At 39.7% G+C, this 24002-nt stretch overlaps 1 protein-coding gene across 2 annotated transcripts in view; it reads left to right on the top strand.

Annotated features, from left to right (window-relative positions):
- Positions 1-24002, top strand: part of DCLK1 (doublecortin like kinase 1) — a gene marked incomplete at both ends in the record, with an annotated part of 249227 nt that overhangs the window by 105302 nt on the left and 119923 nt on the right. For both annotated transcript variants that reach the window (XM_082305137.1, XM_082305138.1), the window contains one exon: positions 21448-21547. In XM_082305137.1, coding sequence (XP_082161263.1) covers positions 21448-21547 — 100 coding nt within the window. The remainder of the gene's footprint in view (positions 1-21447; positions 21548-24002) is intronic.

Below are 24002 nucleotides of genomic sequence, written 5' to 3'. Positions count from 1 at the left end.
TGTATGTGGCAGTTGCACAAAGGAAGCATATGTTTACTTGCATGTTAGCAGTCCTCATGACATAGGGAAGCATTTTTATGTTGATACAAATAGTGCAATTTACTGGTTACACAAAGTATGTATGATAGTGTGTACATCTGAATTGATATCCTCTAGCCATGGTGATGATGTTCTTCTGTAGTGCCTCTTGTCCCATGTTACTATAGAGATGGAAGATGCTTCAGTAGGATCTGATTGTTATCTCCAATTGACAAACATGTAGACTCTCCTGTTACTTCCCAAGAGCAGAATATTCTTTCACTGTCCAAGAGTGAAAAATAGGAGATGAAGAGTAAGCAGAGAGACAACAGGGTGGGAATAAGGCAATTGCGGCAGCGGATATTAATGGAAAAAAGAGTGAGAGAGCCATGGCAGGAGAAAATTAACTGAAGGAAAAAAATCACAGAATGGTTGAGGCTGGCAGGGACCTCTGGAGGTCATCTGGTCCAACCCGCCTGCTCAGGCAGGGTCACCTGGAGCAGGCTGCCCAGGACTGTGTCCAGATGGCTTTTTAGTATCTCTGAGGCTGGAGACTCCACAACCTCCCTGGGCAACCTGTGCCAGTGCTCAGTCACCCTCACGTTAAAATCTGTTTCCTGATGTTCAGAAAAAATGGGAGAAAGTGTGAAAACCAAATTTCACGCTACAAGCACTAGCTTGGGTGACTGCTCAGAGGAGCATAGCTTTAAGAAAAACTACATTCGTGCATCTGAAATGTCAGAAAGGGAGAAAGGCTTACTCCTGGGTAGAAACAATAGATTTCTCACCTTTAAAAAAACAAAAGTCACTGCTCTTGAAGTTCTGCAATGAAAGCTCCCTTGAGGATGTAGGACAGTTCATATATGATCCTTTTTTCCCCTTTATTTCTCCATTTACGTGCTGTTTTTCCCCTTAAGCCTGTCTGGATATAAAGATGCTGAGTATGAGGCCGTAAGTCACTTTGCTAGCGACTGTAAAGCGATGTAAAAAATAAAATAAAGCAAACCCAGCGGCTGCTCGGCTCTCGCCGCAGAAGGCGGGGAGAGGCGGCGGCGGGGCTCCGCGGAGCCGGAGCTCCCCCCTGCGTGCAAGCGGGAGGCGGCAGCGGCGCCGGGCCGGGCCGGGGGCTCCGCTCCGCTCCGATGGGGGCCCGCCCAGCCGCCGCCTCCGTTCCTCTCCCGCCTTCCTTGCAGAGTACATGCATTTTCTAAGCATGCTGTCATCAGGCATCACTGCTTTCAAATACATATTTAAATTTAATAACGCTAACTTTTAGCATTAAATAAAACTTAGGTGAAATCATCATAAACCAAACAAGTTTGTCATGTATTGCTGAGCTTTAGTATGCAAAGTGATTGAAGACTGCGCTGGATGATTAAAATTGAATTAAGATCTCTGGAGCCGCTTCAGATGGACAAGGAACTATTTAACCTCATTTGGAAGCAGTATTCAATTCTCTGAATATTCATGGCTGGTTAGGAGGGAAGGCAAGGCTGCCGTGTGCCGTTAGGATGATGGTTCTTTTTCAAGAGTGACTTCATTCTGAAGTGGCCACTAATGAACTCAGTAAGGTAGACAGTTATCTTTGCACAGGAAATGTTTTAAAAGATGCCCCAGATAGAGCTTTACGTTCTACTGAGCCTTCAAGTTGGTTGAGTCATTGTGGATTCCAAACAGTGGGTGGTTTTTCCCCTCTGGAATATTTTTCCATCAACTTCTGGGTCACTTGAAAGAAATTAATACATTACTTGTGTGATCAAGTTTCTATCTGCAGAGGCAAGTTCTAATGTAGTCTGGAGGATCTTTAGATATACCTTATGAATCTCTGTTAGTGCTCTTTTCTTTTCCATTGCTGTGTCTCTATTTTGTCCCTCTCCTGCACTAATTTGCAGGTTTAGGAAGTTTTGCGACAATTAGGGATGCCAAGTAAATGTATTTACGAAGGTTAACGAGTAAGGCTGGATTTTACTGAGACTCTAAGCTACGCCTGTCAGCAGTGAGATACCTCTTGAAGGTAATTGAAAGCACTTAAAGTTTTGCTCCTGCTCTGAATTACCTTTTTAAAAATGTCTCTTTCCATTGAACATTCTGTTCATGAAGTTAACTTCTGTGAATACATTCACTCTCTGTATAGTAGCAGGAGAAAAGAAAGACAATTTATTATAACTTAGTTTTAACCTCTCTTCCCACACCTCTCGAGTGGATGGACTGCACGATGGGGACTAGGGGAGCAAAGTCCCTCCCACTGTAAGAGATCAGGTGTAAGACCACCTGAGGAACCTGAACATACATAAGTCTATGGGACCTGATGAGATACAATCCAGAGTCCTGAGGGAACTGGCTGATGCAGTTGCCAAGCCACTCTCCATGACATTTGAAAAGTCATGGCAGTCAGGTCAAGTCCCTGGTGACTGGAAAAAGGGAAACATTGCACCCATTTTTAAAAAGGGTAAAAAGGAGGACCCTGGGAACTACCGACCTGTCAGCCTCACCTCTGTGCCTGGGAAGATCATGGAGCAGATGCTTCTAGAAACTATGCTAAGGCACATGGAGGACAGGGAGGTGATGTGAGACAGCCAGCATGGCTTCGCCAAGGGCAAGGCCTGCCTGACCAACCTAGTGGTCTTCTGTGATGGAGTGACTACATCAGTGGACAAGGAGAGAGCTATGGATGTCGTCTATCTGCATTTCTGTAAGGCTTTTGACACAGCCCCCCACAACACCCTTCTCTCTAAATTGGAGAGGTATGGATTTGATGGGTGGACTGTTCAGTGGATGAGGAATTGGTTGGATGGTCGCATTCAGAGGGTAGTGGTCAATGGCTCAATGTATAGATGGAGATCAGTGACAAGTGGTGTCCCTCAGGGGTCCGTATTGGGACCAGTGTTGCTTAATAACTTCATCAATGACATAGCGAGATCGAATGCACCCTCAGCAAGTTTGCAGATGACACTAAGCTGAGCGGTACAGTTGACATGCCTGAGGGACGGGATGCCATCCAGAGGGACCTGGACAAGCTCGAGAAGTGGGCCTGTGTGAACCTCATGAGGTTCAACAAGGACAAGCGCAAGGTCCTGCACCTGGGTCAGGGCAATTCCCAGTATCAATACAGGCTGGGGGATGAAGGGATTTAGAGCAGCCCTGAGGAAAAGGACTTGGGGGTACTGGTGGGTGAAAAGCTGGACATGAGCTGGCAATGTGCTCTTGCAGCCCAGAAGTCCAACTGTATCCTGGGCTGCATCAAAAGCAGTGTGGCCAGCAGGTCGAGGGAGGTGATTCTGCCCCTCTACTCTGCTCTGGTAAGATCCCACCTGGAGCAATGCGTCCAGCTCTGGTGTCCTCAGTACAAGAAGGACATGAACCTGTTGGAGTGGGTCCAGAGGAGGGCCACAAAAATGATCAGTAGGATGGAGCACCTTTCCTCTGAGGAAAGGCTGAGAGAGTTGGGGTTATTCAGCCTGGAGAAGAGAAGGCTCCGGGGAGGCCTTATTGTGGCCTTTCAATACTTAAAGGGGACTTGTAAGAAAGATGAGGACAAACTTTTTAGCAAGGCCTGTTGTGATAGAACAAGGGTAATGGTTTTAAACTAAAAGAGGGTAGACTAGATATAAGGAAGATATCTTTTACAATGAGGGTGCTGAAACACTGGAACGGGTTGCCCGGAGAAGTAGTAGGCGCCCCATCCAAGGAAACATTCAAGGTCAGGTTGGACAGGGCCCTGAGCAACCTGATCTTAGTTGAAGATGTCCCTGCCCATTGCAGGGAGGTTGGACTAGATGAGCTTTAAAGGTCCTTTCCAACCCAAACTATTCTGATTAATACCTACACTATGCCCAAATCATATATTGGCAAGTAAAAAGATGTATACAACACCTTTCTGAGTCCTAATAATGGCCTTATACAGATGCATCACTGGTGGTTCTAAACTCTCTGGCTCCTTCTGAGAGCTTATTCTGGGTCCTTGTAGGTTATTTCTATACCAAGTTAATGCTCTGAAGTAGACAAAGGGAATTTTGTATGCTTTCAGGTTCATTTTTATTGTAAGAAAGGAGAACATGCCCACAGCCTCTTGGCTTCTGCAAAGAAGGGTTATACTAAATGCTAATCATCTTGAACAAAAGGCAAAGTAAATACCTCTATAAAAATGCAAAGGGATGGAAAGAAGTATCTTTGGGGATTGAAAGAGTTAACTTGATTTTAAAAGATGGGGAAAGCTCAAGTAAGGGTGTATGTTTGAGGTATTTTTGGCTGAGTCTGTTGCCTATTATAAATTTGCTAGAAAATTGTAATTATGTAGTTAATACAAAACCAATGCATCTCATATACATTGCTGTCTAACATACATTGAGAAAAGTAACTATGCAGAGCGCCCTTGAACAGTTATGCACTTGGCGGTGCTCTGCAAGCACGGTTGTGAAACTCTGATTTTTTTCTGTATTCATATTCCCCCTTTTCAGGTTTTCCTTTAAGCAACAAAAAGACTTCAACTTTGGATTCCATTATCAAGTTGTTACTGCAGTATCTCTTAAGAAAGAACAGCATCTCATATTTTTTTCTGAAGCATTACCTGTACTTGCTGAAAGTCATTAACAACACTTCCAAACTCATGAAGCCAGTTGGAGTAATTGGAGCCTTGCCATTAATATAAGTGAGAGTGCTTATCCCCTGTCACGTGCCTAATGTTTGTGAATATCATTCAAGGACTCCTTGAAGAGTCCCAGAACTAAGACTGGCTCATAATTACTTCCATTCCCATCAGAGTGTGTCACCATCTGTGGGCTGTGTAGTCGATTCCTTCTTGCTGCTTTTGTCTGACTTGATAATTTTTTTTTTTTTAATTCTGAACAAATGACCCAGCTTTGACAGTTAGTGTATCCACAGCTCCATCTTTGCTCTCAGGTGGTTAACATACTTACCTTGTTCCCCTCTTTGCTTCTGAGCTGGCAACTCCGTTCTTTCAGTTTCTCAGTTAACAAAAAAAACCCCTCAAAACCCAACAACAACAAAACCATATGCAAGCACAGGAGAGAGATTCGGGCTATGACATTTCACAGACATACCTAAACTTAGGAGAGAGAACCAGTTTGGACAAACCTTCATCTGTTGTTTGGTGGTTTTTTGTTTTTGTTTTTTCTAATAGGCCAGAAATTTTCTGGTTCATTATGTTGACATTTACAAATAGTATCCTGGGATCTTTAGATCTGTTGATATTGATATACATGGGATGTGTAGAAAAATGTATATGGATTTAACTCAGTTTCCTGAGTCGTTCTGGATGCAAACACTGAACTTGGGTGCAGTGCGGAGCTCAGCGGTCCTCCCGTGGATCTGGCCCTTTGTGCTGCAGAAAAGCATCAGTGAGTAAAAAGGAAATTCAGAAACACAGCAGGGTGTTATCACGGGTGAAATTGCTTTTGGTGCAAATTTCCCTTCTCAACATGGTGCTGTTTTCTGTTATTGTATCTTTCTTTCTTGAACTTATCTGCACGTAGCAGCCTTCTGAATCGCAAATGCACTAAGTTCTCCTACGTTTTGTAGCCTGACTTCTTCCATGTTTCTTTATCGCATCATTCCCTGAAAGTTGTAGGATCACAGAAGTAAAGGATTTTTAGCTGAAGGCTGTTAAGTTTGAGTTCATAATAGGTAGTAGAATCAGAACATAGGTGATACAAATTGAAAGATTGTAAAGTTGTGTAAGGAACAGCCAAAGTGCTGAATGGTTTGCTGGACTTCTGGGCCTCCAGTTCAACAAGTTATTTAGGGCTGCAGTGCCTGAGCACAGATTGCTTCATCTTTTTGATTCCATTTGGTTTTTGAGTCAGTTCTTCTTCAAATGTGTGAAGAAGAAATTCTTCAAATTTCATGTCATTTCCAAGCGCATCTGGCAAATATTTTTGGTACGACTATTGCATGTAAGAGATACTGCACTGCCAGCAGAGATGTGCATCTGCGTCAGGGTGTCAGTTTGATATATCTTATTATGTCAAAAAGAATCAAAACACTTCCAAATTCCTTTGGCACTTATTACGCCTCCACATGTTTCCTCTAAGCTATGCTACAGCTTAAAATAAGTCACCCTAAAGGTGCACAGATGAGGATGAACTTTCTAGTAATTAAGCACGAATGCAACGCTCTTTGCTTGTGGAATCTCTAAATGCACAGCTGTCGGCTCAGTGATGAATGTGAGAGGGTTGTATGGCAGCCAAAAATTTGCCTTTACATTTTCTTAGGCAACAAGTATATTTTAATAATACTGGTATTGGTACCAGTATATTCTAATAATTTTAATCTTAAAATAAACAACTCTGGATATCTGTTCTTAATAAAATTACCTCCTTTCACAGTTTAGAGCTGAGATTAAGATTACAGTTTAAATATTAAAAAAAGTTTTTCTAGGAAAATAGAAGGGATTTTGAAGGAATTGTTTTCTATGTCATTGTGCTAGAACTTTCTGATGTGCTTGAGGAAGCTCCTCTTCACCTCCCATTGCTATGTTAATTTATTCTGTGTTTTGCTGGCCTGGATTTATTTGAAACTTTGACTGCATCTTTTTGTTTAGCTACCTCTTATCAGGTTTCTTTTAAATTCTTAAATCTTTGAGTAGCCAGCTGTGACTCTCTTTCTGCTTGTAAAATCCTTTTTCCAAGTGTAAATCTGAGTTTTTTGCTTGCTTTCTTTGATGTCAGCTCTCATCTTGATGGTTCGTGTCATATTCATGGATTTGTAAACTCTGCTCACTTTTTACTTGCTAGATTTAGTAATGTCCTAGAACTTGCTGTACTGAAAGACTCTTAAGCAATAGTCTGTGTTCCAGTAAGAAACATTTACATGAGAAAGCAATCTCCACGTTCAGCATGCTTCAGAAATCTTAACGATTGTAACCAGCCTGCCTGTGTAGTGGAGAAACTGTTCTACCCGAGGTATCTCTTCCAGAGAGCTGCGCTTAAAATTCCAGATTTTTGTGATTATTGCTCGTGTCTGCTCTTTCTTCATCCTTAAGCTTTTGAACTCTTTCATGTTGTAAATTTTTGTAAGTTAGATTCTCTCTGCACATTTCCTACCTTTGCTGCTCTGTCCTAAGGAGCTAAAGTCCAGTGAGAACGGCTTTTCAGTTATGAGAATCACTCCACCAGAGTCCAGTTATGGATTAAACATGTAGACCCTGTTTATGTTGCGTAGTAATTTTTCTGAAGAACAGAGTCTTTGTTAATGGAAATAACTTGAATTTATAGCAGTTACCAGCAAGACAAATTCTCTGATTAATTTCCCAAGAAATGCTCATGGGGAAGTATATAATTTGAACAGTGGCTTTGCTAGATAGATACTTATATATTAATATTAATGTTTACTTAACATGCTCTCTATCCATCTTGTTAACATCTGTTGTAATAATGGAAACTATTGCCAAATAGTTTCAAGAGTGATGGTGATGAGATAGCATGCATCTGAACGTCTGTTTGGATTGGACTTTAGATTTATTGTCCATATTCTGCACTTAGAAGAAAGGGAATCGCTCAATTTTCACTTTTCTTGAATATAAAGAGCTTTAATAGTTGAATCATTTGATCTGGCTATTGAAAGGATTACTATTATTGTTCAGCCCAACTTACCCTGTGGAATTTGAGGAAGGTGTTTAGCCGTTCGAGGTTTTGCATTTTCTGCTATTTTATTGCCCTTATCGTTACATGAAATGCTACATTATCAGCATACTTGTGTTGTTTTTGTACTGGTTCCAGCTGCAGTGTGCAATGACTTGTTGAAACCTTGACATCTGTTTTCCCTTTTCCTCCTTTTTTTTTAGAAGTCAACCATGTCGCTCTTTTTCAGTGTTGCATGCTGAGCCTTAACTTAGCATGTGTATCTAGCCAAAAGGCATCATACATCTCAGTTATGTTCCAGACAGTATATGCTGGAGTGTTGTCCTGCATGCTTTTTATTAATGATTATGCCTGAAAGAAATGCAGGTTACAGCATTATCAACAGAGTCCACCATTAGTCAGTAAGTTAACATGAGGACATTGTGTCATGGTCGTTAAGGTGATGCCTGCATTGTAGCACTGGGATTTTGGAATTAAAATGCTTTCAAAAGAAGGCAAAAATAAGTCTCCCATCTCTACATGTATTTGGGTAGCTCTATGTTATTGCACCCAATACTATTCTGGTACTTAAATCACTGGTTGAAATCTTGTTCTGCTGCAGGCATGAGGTGTGATAGGTTCGGTTCAGATATTACTAACTCTTCCGAATTCCATGTTTCTGCCTGCTTCTGCAGTGCACGCTCTCTCTCTCACAAGAAGAAGAAAGCCAGAAATATTCCCACATTTGACAAAGACATACTGTGAGGCAGATTGCTCTGAATTTAAAGACCAGTCCAAACAAAAGGAAATCTTTTTTTCTAGGGGGCTTTCCAGAAACTGCCTGCTTGAGTGCCACCAGGTGGACCTGATGACATGGTAGTCTGTAACTTGGATGCTTTCATAATGGTGTGTAGACCATAACTTTGACCTTTTTGTGTGTCAGTTAGTGATGTATATAATACAATTTCTGTTATAGAAGGATTTGCAGTATCTAAAGCAAATTTCCAAATAGAAGATTTCTATCTGGATTTGGATCCAGACAACTAGAAAATTTTATTCAGACCAATTCCCAGATAAGTGGTATCTCCCACAGTCTCCACAGGAAGACCGTGTGATCTCCCAGTGTCTTAAAAAGCGATTGCAGCTTGCTACCACAATTCCCAGCTGGGAAGGTAGAGAGCAGCATCTGGCCAGTCAAGCAGAGCAGGACCCAGCTTATAGCTTCCTGCTGAACAAAACTTTGCAAAAATAAGCAGACCTCTAGAAAAATACATAGTGGACAGTGGTGAAAAATTAATCAAGTGCTTCTTCTCTAAGAGTTAATTCAAGGACTCTTACTTGCCTTATAGCATGTGTTTGATAAATGTCTTAATTGAAAATGGAAATAACGCTATTGCACACTTTCAGGTAAAATGATGAGAGTGTCTTTGGTTGAAATATTGAATACCAAATATTGAATACATACTGAATTCAAGGAGAAATTGCAATCACAAGGCTTTACTGATCTGCAAGTATTTGGAAAAAACAGATTTTGACAAAAATTAATCATGTGCACTCTATTTTTGAGATGTATGAATAAAATCCAAGTTTGCAAGATTTGGGGGGAAATACAATAAAACTACTTCGGAAATAGCAGACCCACTAATTGCCTTTTGAGGAAATGGGCTAATATATAATGCATTTATTAAACACAGTGAGCATGACTGAGTACAATGTTTAATTTCGTCTAGCACTAGAAGCTTACCCTGAAAAATATTATTATCTGTACTCTAAAAAGACATTTCCTTCTTATGTCCAAACCTGTAATTATAATTCCCAGAAATTGGCACCTGACTGCATTTTTCTTTTGAATGAATTCATTTCATCTAGCTGGTCTCTGCCCCCTCATTTACCTGCTCTAAGCAACTAAAAGGATAGGATTAAATAATCAGCTGAAATTTGTCATGAAATGTGAACAATGGAAATTCATGATTAATTGTTCGTGCTTGTTTTAGAAACTTTACACATAGACATGAGAATCTAGTCCAGTGCTCTGCTGTTGATTGCAAACATAACAAAGCTGTGGATTTTAATTTTTGAATATATCTGGCACGGTATTATAAAAAAGTAATATATCCCAACCAATGAAAAAAATAGCATTTTCACTTTTAACATGATTGATGATCGAAAAGCCACTTGGATATTCTACTACGTGGCCTTCAAATTGTAGTTTTTTTCTTCATAAGAGGTTTTGTTATACAAAGGCCTTCTTCAGCCAACGAGCTCTCAAGTATTACTGCTTTTTGAAGAACACACTGGCAAGTGCTTAAGATAGTTTAAGAGACTGCTCTGAAACCTGCAGCTTTTGTTCAAGTCCAGTTGCGGGAGTACAATGATTTGAATAGCAAATAAGTAAAAGTAAACACCATCTTGACACAGAGGATATTAGTCATACTAGTGTAAGTGGGTGAACAAGCTTCCTTAGGATTCCTCACTCATTAGATCATGGGCAACATATCCTGTGCTTAATTTTTCTATTCCTGAGTATTTAACGGTAGAATTCAGTAATAAACATGAAATAAATAACTCACAAGGGCATGGTACTGCATTTATCTTTTTCAGCAAAGGACAGCTTGTATAGCTGCATAAATTGTTTCCCTTGAATATACACGTTATGAAATTTAGATACTTTTCAAAAGAAGTCCACAGAGTTGTGAGAGATAACATCATGTTTTTCCTGGTAATAACTTGTAATATGTTCCAGTTTTATTTACGTAGTCTTTGAAACTATTTTAGTATCTCTGACAAGGCTTTACTCAAGCACCTAAATTAAAAGAAATTTTATTTTGCTTGGCGATCAAAATTAGAGTCATATTAATTTCCTGTTTCTTAAGATTATGTGAGTACACTATTTACTCCTAAAATACTTGCCATCTGTTTGGACAAAAATACAGAACGGCTGCTGGAGTCTGCACTTTGTGTGTCTGACCACTAAACGGTGGTGTTGTATTGCAGCTGGAACAGGAAAATACATGAATACGGCAGAGAAAAAAAATTAATCCAGCTGTAGTTGAACTCTGCCGTCAAAGTCTCAACTGTTTTTCCACTGGCCCATTAGTTACATCTTCTGCTGTTACATCAGCTGTTCTCTCAATGTTTGATTGTACTGAAAAACCATCCTCTGTTTAATGATAATTTATTTTAAATGTGTGGGTTTTTTTTTCCTCTCTGTCCCTTTACAAGCTTTGTTCTGCTGTTTGAATTGTCCATCATAAGCATGCTGATCGGTTGTGCAATTGCCGTGGGATTAACAGGAGCCTGTTTTATGGTGACTAGCAGGATTCAGTTTCCTTCGATACAAAATAAGACTGTAGTTGATATGGCCATGTGATTCATTATTTAGGAGAAATGTTTAGCTGACTTATGTGTTTGACTTTTATAAGCAAGATTGTCTGGGCTCTGGGGCTGCAAAGTTATCTCCCTTTTAGTTGTGGTGTAGGAATATGCACTGCATATTTGACAGGGAAAAAGAATGCTTGGGGATGCGCTTGTGACAGATGGACATCCCGCTTCTTAATCCAGCTGGACTTCTGAACCTGAAGGTTCGCTTTCCTGTTTCTTTGCCAAAAACATTGCTTAGAAATTGCCGCAGTCCTTGAATTGCTCATAAGTATGCCTTTCTGCTTACTTGCCTGAATAATCTATACAGTGATTCAACTTTATCTTTTGTATTATTAATAAAAATCTAAAATATTTAAATGTAATTAAAATATTAATTTAAATATAATGATAAATAATGTTATGAATAATAATACAATTCTTTTTGAGATAACACCTGTGGTGTTGGCTTTCCCTGGGAGTAGTTCTGACTTGTGCTGCAACATACAGATACCTGGCCAGCTGCTGCTTCCAGTAGGTGTTACTGAGCAGAGCTGCTGGGCGAAGAGAGCATCCCTCTATCCTTTCTCAGTACCAACACAAGAGGCAATAATAATGCCTGATCCCGCTTTCTGTGTGGCAGACAGTAGAGGACATACAGCTGCTTTTGCCTTGCTTTATGCTCTAGCAGCCTCTTGTCTGCCAAGAAAATTCTATGAGCCACCTGTTGGACCACAAAACAAGAAGATACAGCTCTGATTCAGAACTTGGAGCAAATGTCTGTCTTTTTGTTGACTCTGGGGGGGATTGGATTGAGCATCATGTGACCTGTTGTACGCAAGTTATTGCTTGTTTGTTACTGTTTGCAATTTGCTAGACACTTTACAGTAGTTTAAGGAGTAGTCAATGCCACAAGGTATTTCCAGCCAAAACATAGGATATACCTGGCTGGAAATGCAAATTTTTATTTTGTAGGAAATGCCAAGCAATAAAAATTTTGAAGCCCCAAAAGAAGCGGAGTTGAACCTTACTATTCAGAATTTTTTAACTATTTTTAGTCCTGGGATGCTGCTTTGGAGTTGACTAAGTTTTGGGACCTTGAGTATGAGTATCCATGTAAAGAAGTACCAGTGTGGTGTTCTTACTGTGATGCTCTCCTTCATCAGTTCATCTCATGTTATCCTATTTAGATAGCAAAATCTCTGTAGCACACAAACCTTGGATTCTGACTAAATAATGGCATATGTCAATAACTTGGGGAAGTGCAGTGCCCAAAAAAGAAGATGAGTAAGTTTGTGGATAACTGAAGACCTTTGTTGAATCCATATTGGCAACCAAATAAACATCAAATATAAAGATAAAATGTATAAAGCATGATGAGAAATTATTGCTTGCTATGTAACCTGTACAGATCCAGGTTTCCCCGATCTAAATTGTGTATGATAGTCACTTTCAAAACTGGTATAGCAGAAATAAAAAAGACTTTGAAGAAAGTCTACTGAGAGTGGTGTTTTTCTGTAGATAGCATGAACCTGCAATGCACCCCAGTTTTGCAAGGGCAAAAGCTCATGCTTCATTGGTCTTTGACCATTAGAGGGTTGGGTGAAGCTAGTAAAGGTGTTTGTTCACCTCACATCTGATAACTGCAAGATCTGAAATACTCCTCTGAAATGCCTACTTGTAGTTGGTTTGGATAGACTGGAATGCTACAAGGCAGGAGCTGGATAGTTAAAGTAAAAGAGGCATATTGAGTTAAGGTTTCAATAATAGTAGCAAATTATTTGAGACCCCTTTTATATAGGGAGCTAAGGAGCAAAGCAGTATTGTAAATTTAGGATGTAAAGAAAAAGGGGAACACACTAAGATTATGGACTTGGGAAGCCAGTAGAGTTCTACAGCTTATATAGCGGGCTCTGAAGTTGGAAATATAGGTGTAGAGTTTCCTGATGACTGTAATCAAGGACATAGTACAGAATAAGAGGAAGGAGACAAAGGCTAAGACACTCCAGAAATGAAAGAGTGGTTTGAAACTGCAAAGCAATGCATTGATTGCAGTCTTTGCAAGCAGGAGAATAACTAAATATGGTACCATGAAAACCAGAAGGGAGATTTCCACAGAAATTATGTGCCTCTGATAAATTGGAGTTAAATTGAGAATGAGGAAAAAGCATTTTAGAAAGAGGCTGCTGTTGAATTTGCAAATACTATCCTTAGTGGAGCGATGGAGAGATTGTAAAGAGCCACAACTTAATGCCTGTGGTGCTCTTTAGAGGGTGCTGAAGAGGAGGATGTGGGAGGAGAATTACATTATGTTGCCAGAGTGTTGTTGCCATAGAGGGAATGGAAAGAGCATGCTCAAAGAATTCATATGTAGGGGAGAAAATGGAGTCTGGTAGAAGAGGAAACGTGAGTTGCTTTGGGCAAGATATATTGTCATGTGTGATGTAGAGAGCCGAGTTTAGAAGAGAGAACTAAAGTGAGAGGGCAACAGTAGTGTTTTAAGTTGGAGGTGGCTGCAAGAACAGGCGTCAGTGCTGGAGAGTTTCAAAAGTAAGAGGTGCAGAGGGAAATGAAGTTTTAGTACACTGTGAGGTTTGAATAGTGGAGTGAAGGGACAAAAGAAGCAATGAACTGGTTAGAAAACTGGAGGGCAGCAAGATTATATTTGATGCAGGAGATGCAAAAGTAGGTGAAAGGAGGGGATGCCCTCTGTAGGCTTGATGATGCTCTCTGTGCATTTTTCCTCTTTCCCATGTGAATGTGTGTTATCTTGCTCCACACTAACTAGTCAGTGCAACTGTGTGTTGGCGCAGCTGTCAAAGTAAGGTAACATTCGAGGAGCAGTCATTTTTGGGTGCGGATAGGAGCCATGTTCTCACTGCCCTTATCTTGTCTGCCATGAAGCAGTTTTTGCCAGGAGGAGTTTGAATGGGCTGTGTTAGTGGTTCCCGCAGAGAAACCTTTCATGAAACTGAATATTGGTGCTTCTCAGCATTGCATTCATGCATAAGCCCATGGTTACCTGTTGGGAAATATCCCTTGCTCTCCTCAAATTCTGTAACAAAGCATCTTGTTTACTGAATTAGTTTTAATCTAACAAAGAAATTGTTCAGGTCTCACCTAATGTTTCAGGCCAAGGTATAGTAGTTTCAGTGTATTAGAACTGCCAAGTTTCTATTTTCTTTATCTGAACTTTAGAGGATTAATTTGAAAGTTTTTAAAAAGATTTGTCACAAATTAAACGTGTTCCTCAAGAAGGTGGTGATGGCACAATTGCAAAACCTGGGACCTTAACTTAGCTTGGTTTTCTTTTAAGCATGCCATCATTTAGTGCAACACAGAAAAACAAAATGGAGGATAGTAAGATTAGTGTATAAAGCATAGTGTGGAAAGGTTTTCTTGTCCTTATGAAAAGCCCTTGCTGACCAAGACAGAAATACATCTTTTAACTGAGGAAAACAGATAATTCATTCCTAGTTATTTATTTGCCAAGTCTTAGCTGGATAAAGATCATAAAGGCCAAGTTGTGTATAGCACAGAATGCATGTTGATGAATACACAAATCGTAGAAGCAGACTGATACTACTTCTTCAACAATTAAATGAATAGAGCAACCTCTTTATTGGTGACAGAGGGAACAAAATGAAGAGTGGTCAGTCCTGAGCCAGTGCTGATCAGCAGGCAGCTAAGGAGGAAGGTGTGCGTGGGGTGAAGCACGGCTCCCCTGGGCCTGAGGGCACTGGCTTGCTTTCCATCCGCTCCTGTGAGGCAGCACAATAGCAAGCTATTTCTGCTGAGTTTGAGTACAAAAATTCTTGTTTCTAACTATGATGGTGTCTTGTGTTCATCTAATTTGGGGGGATACACGTACTGTTTCAAAGGCATTAATCTGCAATGTGGCCTCACAAGCCAGTTGGTAAAGACAGCATTGCCGTGTAGCTTCAGCCAGTTTCAACCCCTATGGTAACATGTCTTCATTACAGAAACCCCTACGGTAACATCTCCTCTTCATTTACAGAGGGCACTCTTGTAATGAGAATCTCATGATAAAATGCTCCTCTTCACTGAAAAGCTCTCACAGCTTGATGATGCAGTTGTCACCATGGAGATTTCACTCCAACAGAAAAGAATGAATTCAGTGCTGTTCAACTTTGGAAATGTGTAGCAGATATCTCCCAATGCCTTCAGCTAAGCCACCACCTGAGGAGAGAACTTGGATCAGAAGCTGAGAGAGGAAGTACATATATGCTGATGATAAATTATATTTTTTGTAGATGACTGAATCTCAAGAAGTGGCATGTGTGTAATGACAGATAAATGTGAAGGGGCAGGAATAAAAGCCTCAGAGCCTGAGCCAACAGGAAGGGGAGTAGTCTTGCCTTAAACTTGAAGGAAATACTCAAATGTGATGCTCTGTGAATTCCTATTGAGGTCTAATTCCTTTCCCTCAGAAACGATATTTCTTGCCATTATGCCATAAGTCCACACAGAATGGGGATGGCTGAGGTTCCTCAAAAAAAAAAAAAAAAAAAAAAAAAAAAAAAAAGGCTTGATATCAAATTTATTTAGAAACAATGAGTAGTTTTCTTTCCGCTTTCTAAAAGCCTTATTGATAGGTTCAGATTTGTCATTTCACAGCAATGACCTAAAGAGCAATTTCAGCAGTATGGAATGATTAATTTCTGATTTTCCTGAAGCCATGAAATCCTTCTGAATAAGTAACAATTGGTTGTTTTACTGGTCTTTCTGCTAAGGGAAGCTCTACATAGTAAGGAATACATTACCAAACCGAACAAAGCATTGGGAAAGCTAGTATTGGAAGCAGCCCTGTACTGGCTGGGGCAGAAATGTAGTAATGTAGAAGGTCTCTTCTGTTCCCATAATTCTGCTAGGATTATGAAGTTAAACAAGACTACGTTAATACCTATACAAACAATTTGTGTGGATTTATAAGCTCTCAGGAAAATTGATAGCTGTCATGAGACTTCTTACTGACTGCCAGTGGTAGATGGCAGTGAAATCAGTTCAGGATCTAATCTGAGATGTTCCTCCATGAATCAATAGACAAGAGTGGGGAAATGGGTAAAATAAGTACTGCAGAGGTGGTGATTAGTGGAAAATATAGTTTGGTTAAGGAGGAAAATAGAGGGAAGACATCAGTACAGATCAATTTATATCTTAAAACCAGGAGGGGCTTTGTTTTATTGGAAAAATCAGTCAGAAGGGAAAAAAAAAAAAAACAACAGAAAAATAGTAGAACAGAGGTATAGTGACTTCCTTTGACATATGAAGAACTAAGGAGACCTGCCTAGGAATTAAACATTGAGGGTGAGTGAACCAAAAGTAGCAGGAAAATGAAAAACAGCCCCGTAATAAAACTCCTCAAACTTGACACAAAATTAATGAGTCAGAGTCCTAAAATCATGAGTCATTTAAACACTGAGGTTTTTCCAAGGATAAAGTTTGTTTTTTTTTTTTAATGTCTTTTTCACCATCAGGGAAATGATAATCAAACTCAACATGAGATTGTTTCAGGTTCAAAAAGGTTGCTTTAAAATAGCTTTAAAACTTCCCAGTTGGCTGGCTACAGGATGAAGTCTAGAAGGCACTTGCCACTGACTCTCTGCCTGCCCTGTCCTTTGGGCTGCTCTTTCCATACCAGCTTCGATTACTGCTCTGTCGCCCTCGGTGTGTGCTCCTGCCTTGCAGCCCCTGTCTCCTCCTTCCTTTACGCCTCATGTTTTCCATTTGCCATTATTAATTTCTCTTTTTCTTTTCAGAAAACTCCTACACCCACTTATAATTTGAGATCTCCTTCTGCATCTTTTTTTCTTTTACCACCTCATTTCTTTGTCCTCACTTTTCTTTCCGGCTCTCCAACAGCCGTGATGCCTGAGGGCACTCCAGCTTGAGGTTTTCTCATTGCTCATCCAAAATAGCTTTCAGCTTTGAGTCTAATTAAGTTGTTGTTATTAAAAGAAGACAAACACACAGAACACCTCCCTCCTCCTTTTCTGTCCAAGAACCCAGCATTACGAAAATTGTAAAAAAACCATGCGAGTTAGTAATTCTGGTGGTGGTGGTGTACTGTGCTGGTGCTGTGAGCTATTCCTGAATGCAGAGGAAAATTTGAGTTTCTGACTCTTTTTTATTTAAAAATTTCAGAGTCGGTATTAACTTGATATGTGCTCAACTTTAAGACAATAGGAAAGTATTTGATTTGCTGTGACAGACAAATGCAAAGAATTTTGATCTGGGTTTTTTTTTTGTGTGTGTGTGTGTTTTGAAACATGAATTCAGAAAGGTTCCTGACCCTACTATATATAGCCAGAACACAGCAATTATAAAAGGTGATTTCATCTGTAGCTTTCATTTCTAATTTTAGAGAAAGGATTGATTCAATCCCTCTCTATATCCCTCCCTTCTTCCCTTCCTGCCTTTTCTCCCTCTCCCTCTTTCCCCCTCTGCTTTCCCCTCTCTTTTCCCTCCGTTCCCCCTTCCCTCTCTCCCTCCCTCTGCACCTCCTCCACACCACTACTGATTGCTCTTTCTCACTTGTGGTGAGAGAATAAAACCAGGTAATGGCTCTACAAGCTGCTGTTCTTACTCTAGGGTCATCTGTGCTCCAAAACATAAAGCATAATTTCTCGCATCTTTTGAAGATGTAAGAAAGAGTGTCTCCATAACAAAGTTACAGACTTCAAAGAGGTGAATATTAACAGCTTGAATGTTTTGCACCAGTTCAGGAAAACAAAAGGCTCCGCAATAGTTCAGCGATTTCTCATTGGTTCCAGGTACTCGCCTGTTTAAAAAAAGAAAGAAAAGTGAAGGTAATTTTTAACATGCCCATAGTGTCCGTGCTATGGTGCAAAGCCAGTCCTGATCCTGGACTGGAAGACAAGTTTGCTGCTCTGCTCCCTCTTCTCCTTCTGGGGCAGTTCTGCTGCTCTGCTGCATGCTCCCCCCGTGGCTGTGCCTGGCCCAGCTGGGTCCCCGTGTCCCCTCTGGGCTTCTAGTGAAAGTGCCACACCAGCATCTGAGATACGAAATAATTCGGGGTTCTTCCTAGGCAGACACCTGTGTCTCCCACTGGAAGGGCATGTGGGATTCTTAAGTTGTTTACTAGGATAAGGATTTGTGGGGGATCTAGGCTTCAGCTTGTACAACTTGCTCAAGTGAGTTTAGGCATGACAAATTCTTCTGCCTCTCCTCTGTTTTGCATCGGGTATGTGTTTTTATGTGACTTGTGTATTGCCTGAAGCCCGTATTGGTGATTGATTTTCTTTGCTGCTGCTTGTCATCTTTCTCACCACCCATGCAAAGGATTGTAATGCCTGAGACTCCCTGGCCTCTGGTAATGTTACTGTTATTTATTCATTCCCTTACAGAGTGTAAGAGAGACACCATTAGCTTTAAGTATCACCTCTTTGCCAGAAAGTTTTTTGTTTACAAGTGTCACAGTATATCTAGTACCAGGTGTGTGGTAGAAAACTTTTTTTTTTTCAGTTTGTTTTTACTTAAGGTGTATGTTTGACTGCTGCTGCATAAACTTTGTTTTCCCCACTGTGAGAAAGGCCCTGGTGGAATATGGAAGATAAAAACTTATTTGTGAAAATGAGGAAGATGGATTCTGTGACTTGAAAACAACAAAAATGTTCAGGGAGGCTTTTGTAATTCACTATTTTAAAAATTGACTCATTTTAAAGCTGATCACATGCAACAGAGCACACTGGCCTCTTCATCACTGGCACAGTCCAGTACGGGTGATACAAATCCTTGATCTTCTAAACCGTAACTTTTGAGGAGCTGTGGTGTCCAGAAGTGAAAATGGGTAATAAAAAGCAGGTCCTGTAGCTTAGCTGATGACTGAGTGTGAATAGAAAGTGCTTGCAGATTTCCCTCCGAAAAAACCTGGAAGGGGGTGCTGTGTATGTGTTAGATGCCTTCTGGAAAGGCCCTTCAGTGTAACCTCTGAGGAGTGGGAGCTGGGGAGTGGAGCGGGCCAGGGATGCTGGGACAGAAAGGGTGGAAAATGCTGCAGAGGAGAAAGCGGACAGTAAAGGACATGTCAAGGCTTCCCATAAATAATATAAAAAGATGCTGGAAGCCTGAAGTTATTCTGGAGGGGGATGGGTTTGGAGGGAACTTATGCTCTTGCTATGAGCTTTCTAGGAGCTAGAATTATAATTCCCAAATTAAAACCTCAGGAGGCAAGACAAACTGTAAGAAGTATGTGTAGTTTTACATACAGAGTAGGAAACTGAGATCATGGAGAAAAAAGGCAAACACTTTAAATTATAAGTGTAAAGTTTAATAAAAAACAAGGATATTGAAGTACAAATTATTTTTCTATTGTGCTAATCCTATTTTCTTTCTTATTTGCATATAAATTGCACTGATTGAACCTGAGATGCTTTAAATATTGGCATAGTTGAGCCTGGTTACCTCCATTTTAATGTCTTGTTTAGGCTTGAATGAAACGCTCTTAACTGGACAGAGCCAAGCATTTTTGAGTTTTATTAAATCTATACAATTTTTTTATTCAAATATGAATTTAATTTTCATTTGTGCCTTTTATCAAAATAGCTCAACTTTGTGCCTAGGGTCGCTTATTATTTGTTCAGTTCTAATACTCTGCTTAGTATAAACACAAATGTAAAGGTTATCACTCCCCAGAAGTGTGGAAAACTTAGGAGAGGTGGCAGTTTCAGAGGAACTTGACTGAAGGGAAGAGATGTTTGAAGCTTGGTGGGAGTGTGGGGTGGGAAGATAGGCAGGATATGTCTTGCGGACAAAAAAAAAAAAAGATGGGAAGTAAATGAGTTTATATAAAGGTTGCTGAGGCTGATGCACTAATAGAACATAAACTGAGTAGGAATGTGGTAAAAAGCTCCATCAAATATTTACATTTTTGATGTTGGTGTTCAGGTACTATGTGGTGTTAAGATGACAGTGTTGATAGGAATAGGGTTGTGGTGGACCTGAATTTAGAATTATGTGCATTACTTAAGGAGAGGGTAATTTTCGGAATACCTTTGTTTCTTTTGGGGTATTTATTTCATCTAGTTCTTCTCTTGAGTTCCTCTTTTTTCAGCTGGTACTGCTCTAGCTTTAAAATGGTTTTAATGACAAATGTTAATCTGCAAGCAAGTCACGACATGTACCACTATTTTTCTTTCTTAAGATTTTTCTAGCATAGCAGCTCATAACTGTTGTAGATGCCAAAGCCCTCAGGCATGTTTCCAGGAAGCATGATATGAATTTTATAACCCCTAGACACCAGTCACTGCAGGTTGGGGGGGTGCTTGTTTTTATGCCAAAGCCTGGCAATGTCTGTCTAATCTCATTAGCTAATTCTTTCACTTGTGTTTTTGTAGGCTTTAAATGCTGACTTCTCCCCCTCCCCTGTTTTTTATGAGGGGAGTGATCTGGTTCAACTGGGCTGTTCTCAACTATTTTGTCAATTTTTAGAAATTCTTTATGTGCTACTTTCCTGTCTGTACTCTGTTGACTTGAAACTCTATCTGTGAAATTATCCTCTTCAAACATTAGCACACTACTTATTTACAAAACATTATATAAAAATAAGCAGACATAGCCTTTTAAAATCTTCTTGTAAATGTGAAGCAGAAACAGAGCTTATAATATTGTTCACCAAGTGTCTTTGTTTTTTTGAAGGTAGTCTGATACCTAATTTGTTTTAAAAATTTGTCAAAACTGGATCAATAAGTCTGAAGTCAGCTTTTTGGAAAGTTACTATTTTTCTTTAAGAATGTTGGTAAAAATAGTCATATAACTGGAAATATTAAACTGATAAGTAGTACCTTGTGAGCTAAAAGCTGTTGTAAAGAAATCTCATGTATAGACATAAAACTACACCAACGTAATCCTGACTGTTCATATTTGGGACTAGAAAGGGATTATTCTTTTACTCAGTACTAGAAGACTCATTCCCAGCTCACCTCATTGTTCAGCTTGGTGCCTTCGAAGAGGCTTCACATCGACTCTGCTGGTGAAGATGAAGGGTGTGTGATGGAGACTTAGTTCACCCATATGAGTTTCATTTGCTGTACAGGAGATTTTGCTGAAATAACTACATTTAATTCTGCATACAAAGCTGTAACCTTGTTTCATGGCAGTCAAAGGGTAGAAATGTAGGCTCAAAAGCAAATTAATTATCCACTAACTACTGAATGGTACCTTGTGCGTAAACAAAAGGCATTTACCTCATACCCTGTTGATGCATCATGTAATAAATGTGACAGTTATGGTTTTTTGTCTTATCTCTCTGTTCCTGCAGTGTCCATAAAAGTGTTTCTCACTTGTAACAGATGGTCAGAGCACAGCTTTGAAATTTATCTGGAGATGAAGCCCTGTTGATTCCATTAAAAGTGAAGAGTTTTCATGGAGATGGAGACAAGGAGGGATTTATTGTTCTTACAATTCTCATGATGAGGTATTTCATACAATGCCTTGCTTTCCTTTTTACTTGCAGGTGATGTGCCTTCAGGATTTCTTTGGCGATGATGACATTTTTATTGCATGTGGACCAGAAAAGTTCCGTTACCAGGATGATTTCTTGCTGGATGAAAGTGGTAAGAAGATGTATTTTTAAAATGTTTACAACCAAAGTAGAGGGCAGGTATCCATATCATGCTAATTAAGCCAAAACTGTATCGCCTAAATTGATGTCAGAAAGACAATAAATATTTTTATTCTTTAGATACTGAAAATAAGAGGTAACTGAAAGCAACAATAAACCTGCCAAGGGAAATGTATCTACCTATGCAGTGTAAAACTTTACTTCAGCCTGAATTTCATATACCATAGGAAATAGTAATAAGTTTGGTGGAATTCCTATTTTGCAAGGTCTTTCTTAGCATTTTGTCTTTATTGTCTCTTTGAATTTATTCTGCTTCTTTATCACAATCTTTCAACCTCACAGTTCTTACAACTGAGATTTAGATAATGCTTCACAGGTAGTATGATAAAGATCGATAGATACAATTCTGTATGGAAGATAAATATAATCAGCAAGTGCACACAAAGTCATCTGAGAAAATTCAGGGAGTTCTCTGTTTTCTCAGAGACTGACTAATACAATAATGTAATCAATATACATAGTCCTCTAAGGAAAATACGTTTGATTTGCAAATACCTTTATTGTTACAAAGAATATTCCTAACTTAGGAACCACAGTAGTAAGAAAAAAACCTATAAGCTGAAAAATAGTGATAAAAAAAAGATACCACTTCAGCTGAGTTTATTTTTGTGTAGAGCAAGACCCAGCAAAGGTTTTATTCCCACTGCATCTCTCTCAGTCCAAGGTATGTTTGTAATCCATTGGTATCAACTCTTCTCATCTTTTTTTGAAATATCAAAGGCCTCGAAGAACAGCTGACTGAAAAATCAATCAGAAAAGAATTTGTTACAGTAGTAACTACTTCATAGTCATCATGTGTGTGCTTGTTTAACTTCACCACTTCATCACTGTTTTTGATGCAAATATGCATTCAGAATGAAAGATGGTACAATTGTGTTTCCCTGACTAACCTGTGGAACTGGAAGGCTTCTTGGTTTACCTGGATCTAGAGAAACACTCCATTAGCTTGTGTAGGAGCAGAAGAAGCCAGCTTGCACAGACCTTACATTGTGAGCTGAAGGATGAGTCTGAAAAAAGAGGTATCTTTGCTACGGGGCAAAGGAATGGCATTTTGTATCAGGCATAGACAGAAGCAAGCACACATTCTGCCTTCCTCTAGAAGACCTTATAATATGGAAGTAAAAATCAAATAGTGCACCAGATTTGCTCTTTGCAATAATGAAATTGCTGTAGTTGCCTTTAAGGTAAAATGTACTAACTGTGGAAAAGTAACTTTATCCATCTTTAGGACAGGAATTAGAAAGGTAAGGGGGACATATTTGGGCAGCAGGGGAGTTTCCCAGATGGCAATGTGGCCAGCACGGCCATCCTTGCCTTTAATGAGAGTAGAGCCAGGTAGTTGACTGCATAGTCTGGATTCGCTTGTGTCTCTTATCTGAAAGATAACACCTGCGGCTGCCCGCTGTCTCCTCACTGTGAATCCTGCAGCAGGTTTTCCAGAGCTGACTCAGGGAGAAATGCTGACAACCGATTTGTCTAAATCCCTTTTTGAAGTGCATAGCTCTTTTTTTGGAGGTCTCGTGTCAAAGTACAGACATAGCCTGACTCTGCCTAGTCTTTATTTGTCTGACATATCATCATCTCTTTGAGTAAGCACTATCTCTCTCTGGAAGATTGGTGCTTAAAACTGTATTATGCTGAGCTGGAAAGAAAAAAAACCAAAACTTAAAATCTAGGCTGAAAATACAACTTCAGCAATGTGTTATGGTGTTTGCTTTTCTACTAGGTAAAGATTCAGTGAACTTTGACTGTTTTGACTACAGAATCGAAGAAAGAGCAGAAAATTAGATTCCAGACTATGTCTCTAATTCCTTTGTGAAGAGTATATCAACTTTGCTCTCTGTTTTTGGGGAAGTTATGTATCAGAAAACTTGTTTAGGTTGCTTGCCATTAATAGCTAATGTACCAACTGATACGGATCTAGTCAGCCTTGTCTGAGGTAGAAGCAAGATTTGGAGAGAGAATTAATAAACAACTGATCTTTTAGCTTGTTTTGCTTGGCAAACGAAGTTTGTGTGATTACACGGTGTGTCTGTGTGCTCCTCATAGTTAATCTAAGAACATTAAAATTATTAGTAAGTGCTGCCCAACTGTGCAAGGCTTGGAAAGCCTGTCCCTGCTTCCCTTAGAGCAGCTTGAAGCAACACTGTGCTAGTCTCTGTCACTACATCCCTCCAGTATTTCCCAGTTTCAGCCAGTTGATGAGAATAACAGTTAAGGTGTTGAAGCTTAAGGAGTAAAGAAAAGCAAAATTTGAAGGTGGGAAAGGAAAGTAGAGAGATGGGCTTTTGGGAATTACTTATCAGGGAGGAAGAATGCCCTTGTTCTGTGGTCCGGGTTCAGAGATCCTGATATTAGAGGTGAGCAAGAGACAAAGTTTCTGGGAT

Source organism: Platalea leucorodia (genome assembly GCF_965183815.1).
Source record: "Platalea leucorodia genome assembly, chromosome: 2".
Lineage (NCBI taxonomy): Eukaryota > Metazoa > Chordata > Aves > Pelecaniformes > Threskiornithidae > Platalea > Platalea leucorodia.
Note: the sequence above shows the minus strand (reverse complement) of the source record. Positions and strands in the feature narration are given on the sequence as shown.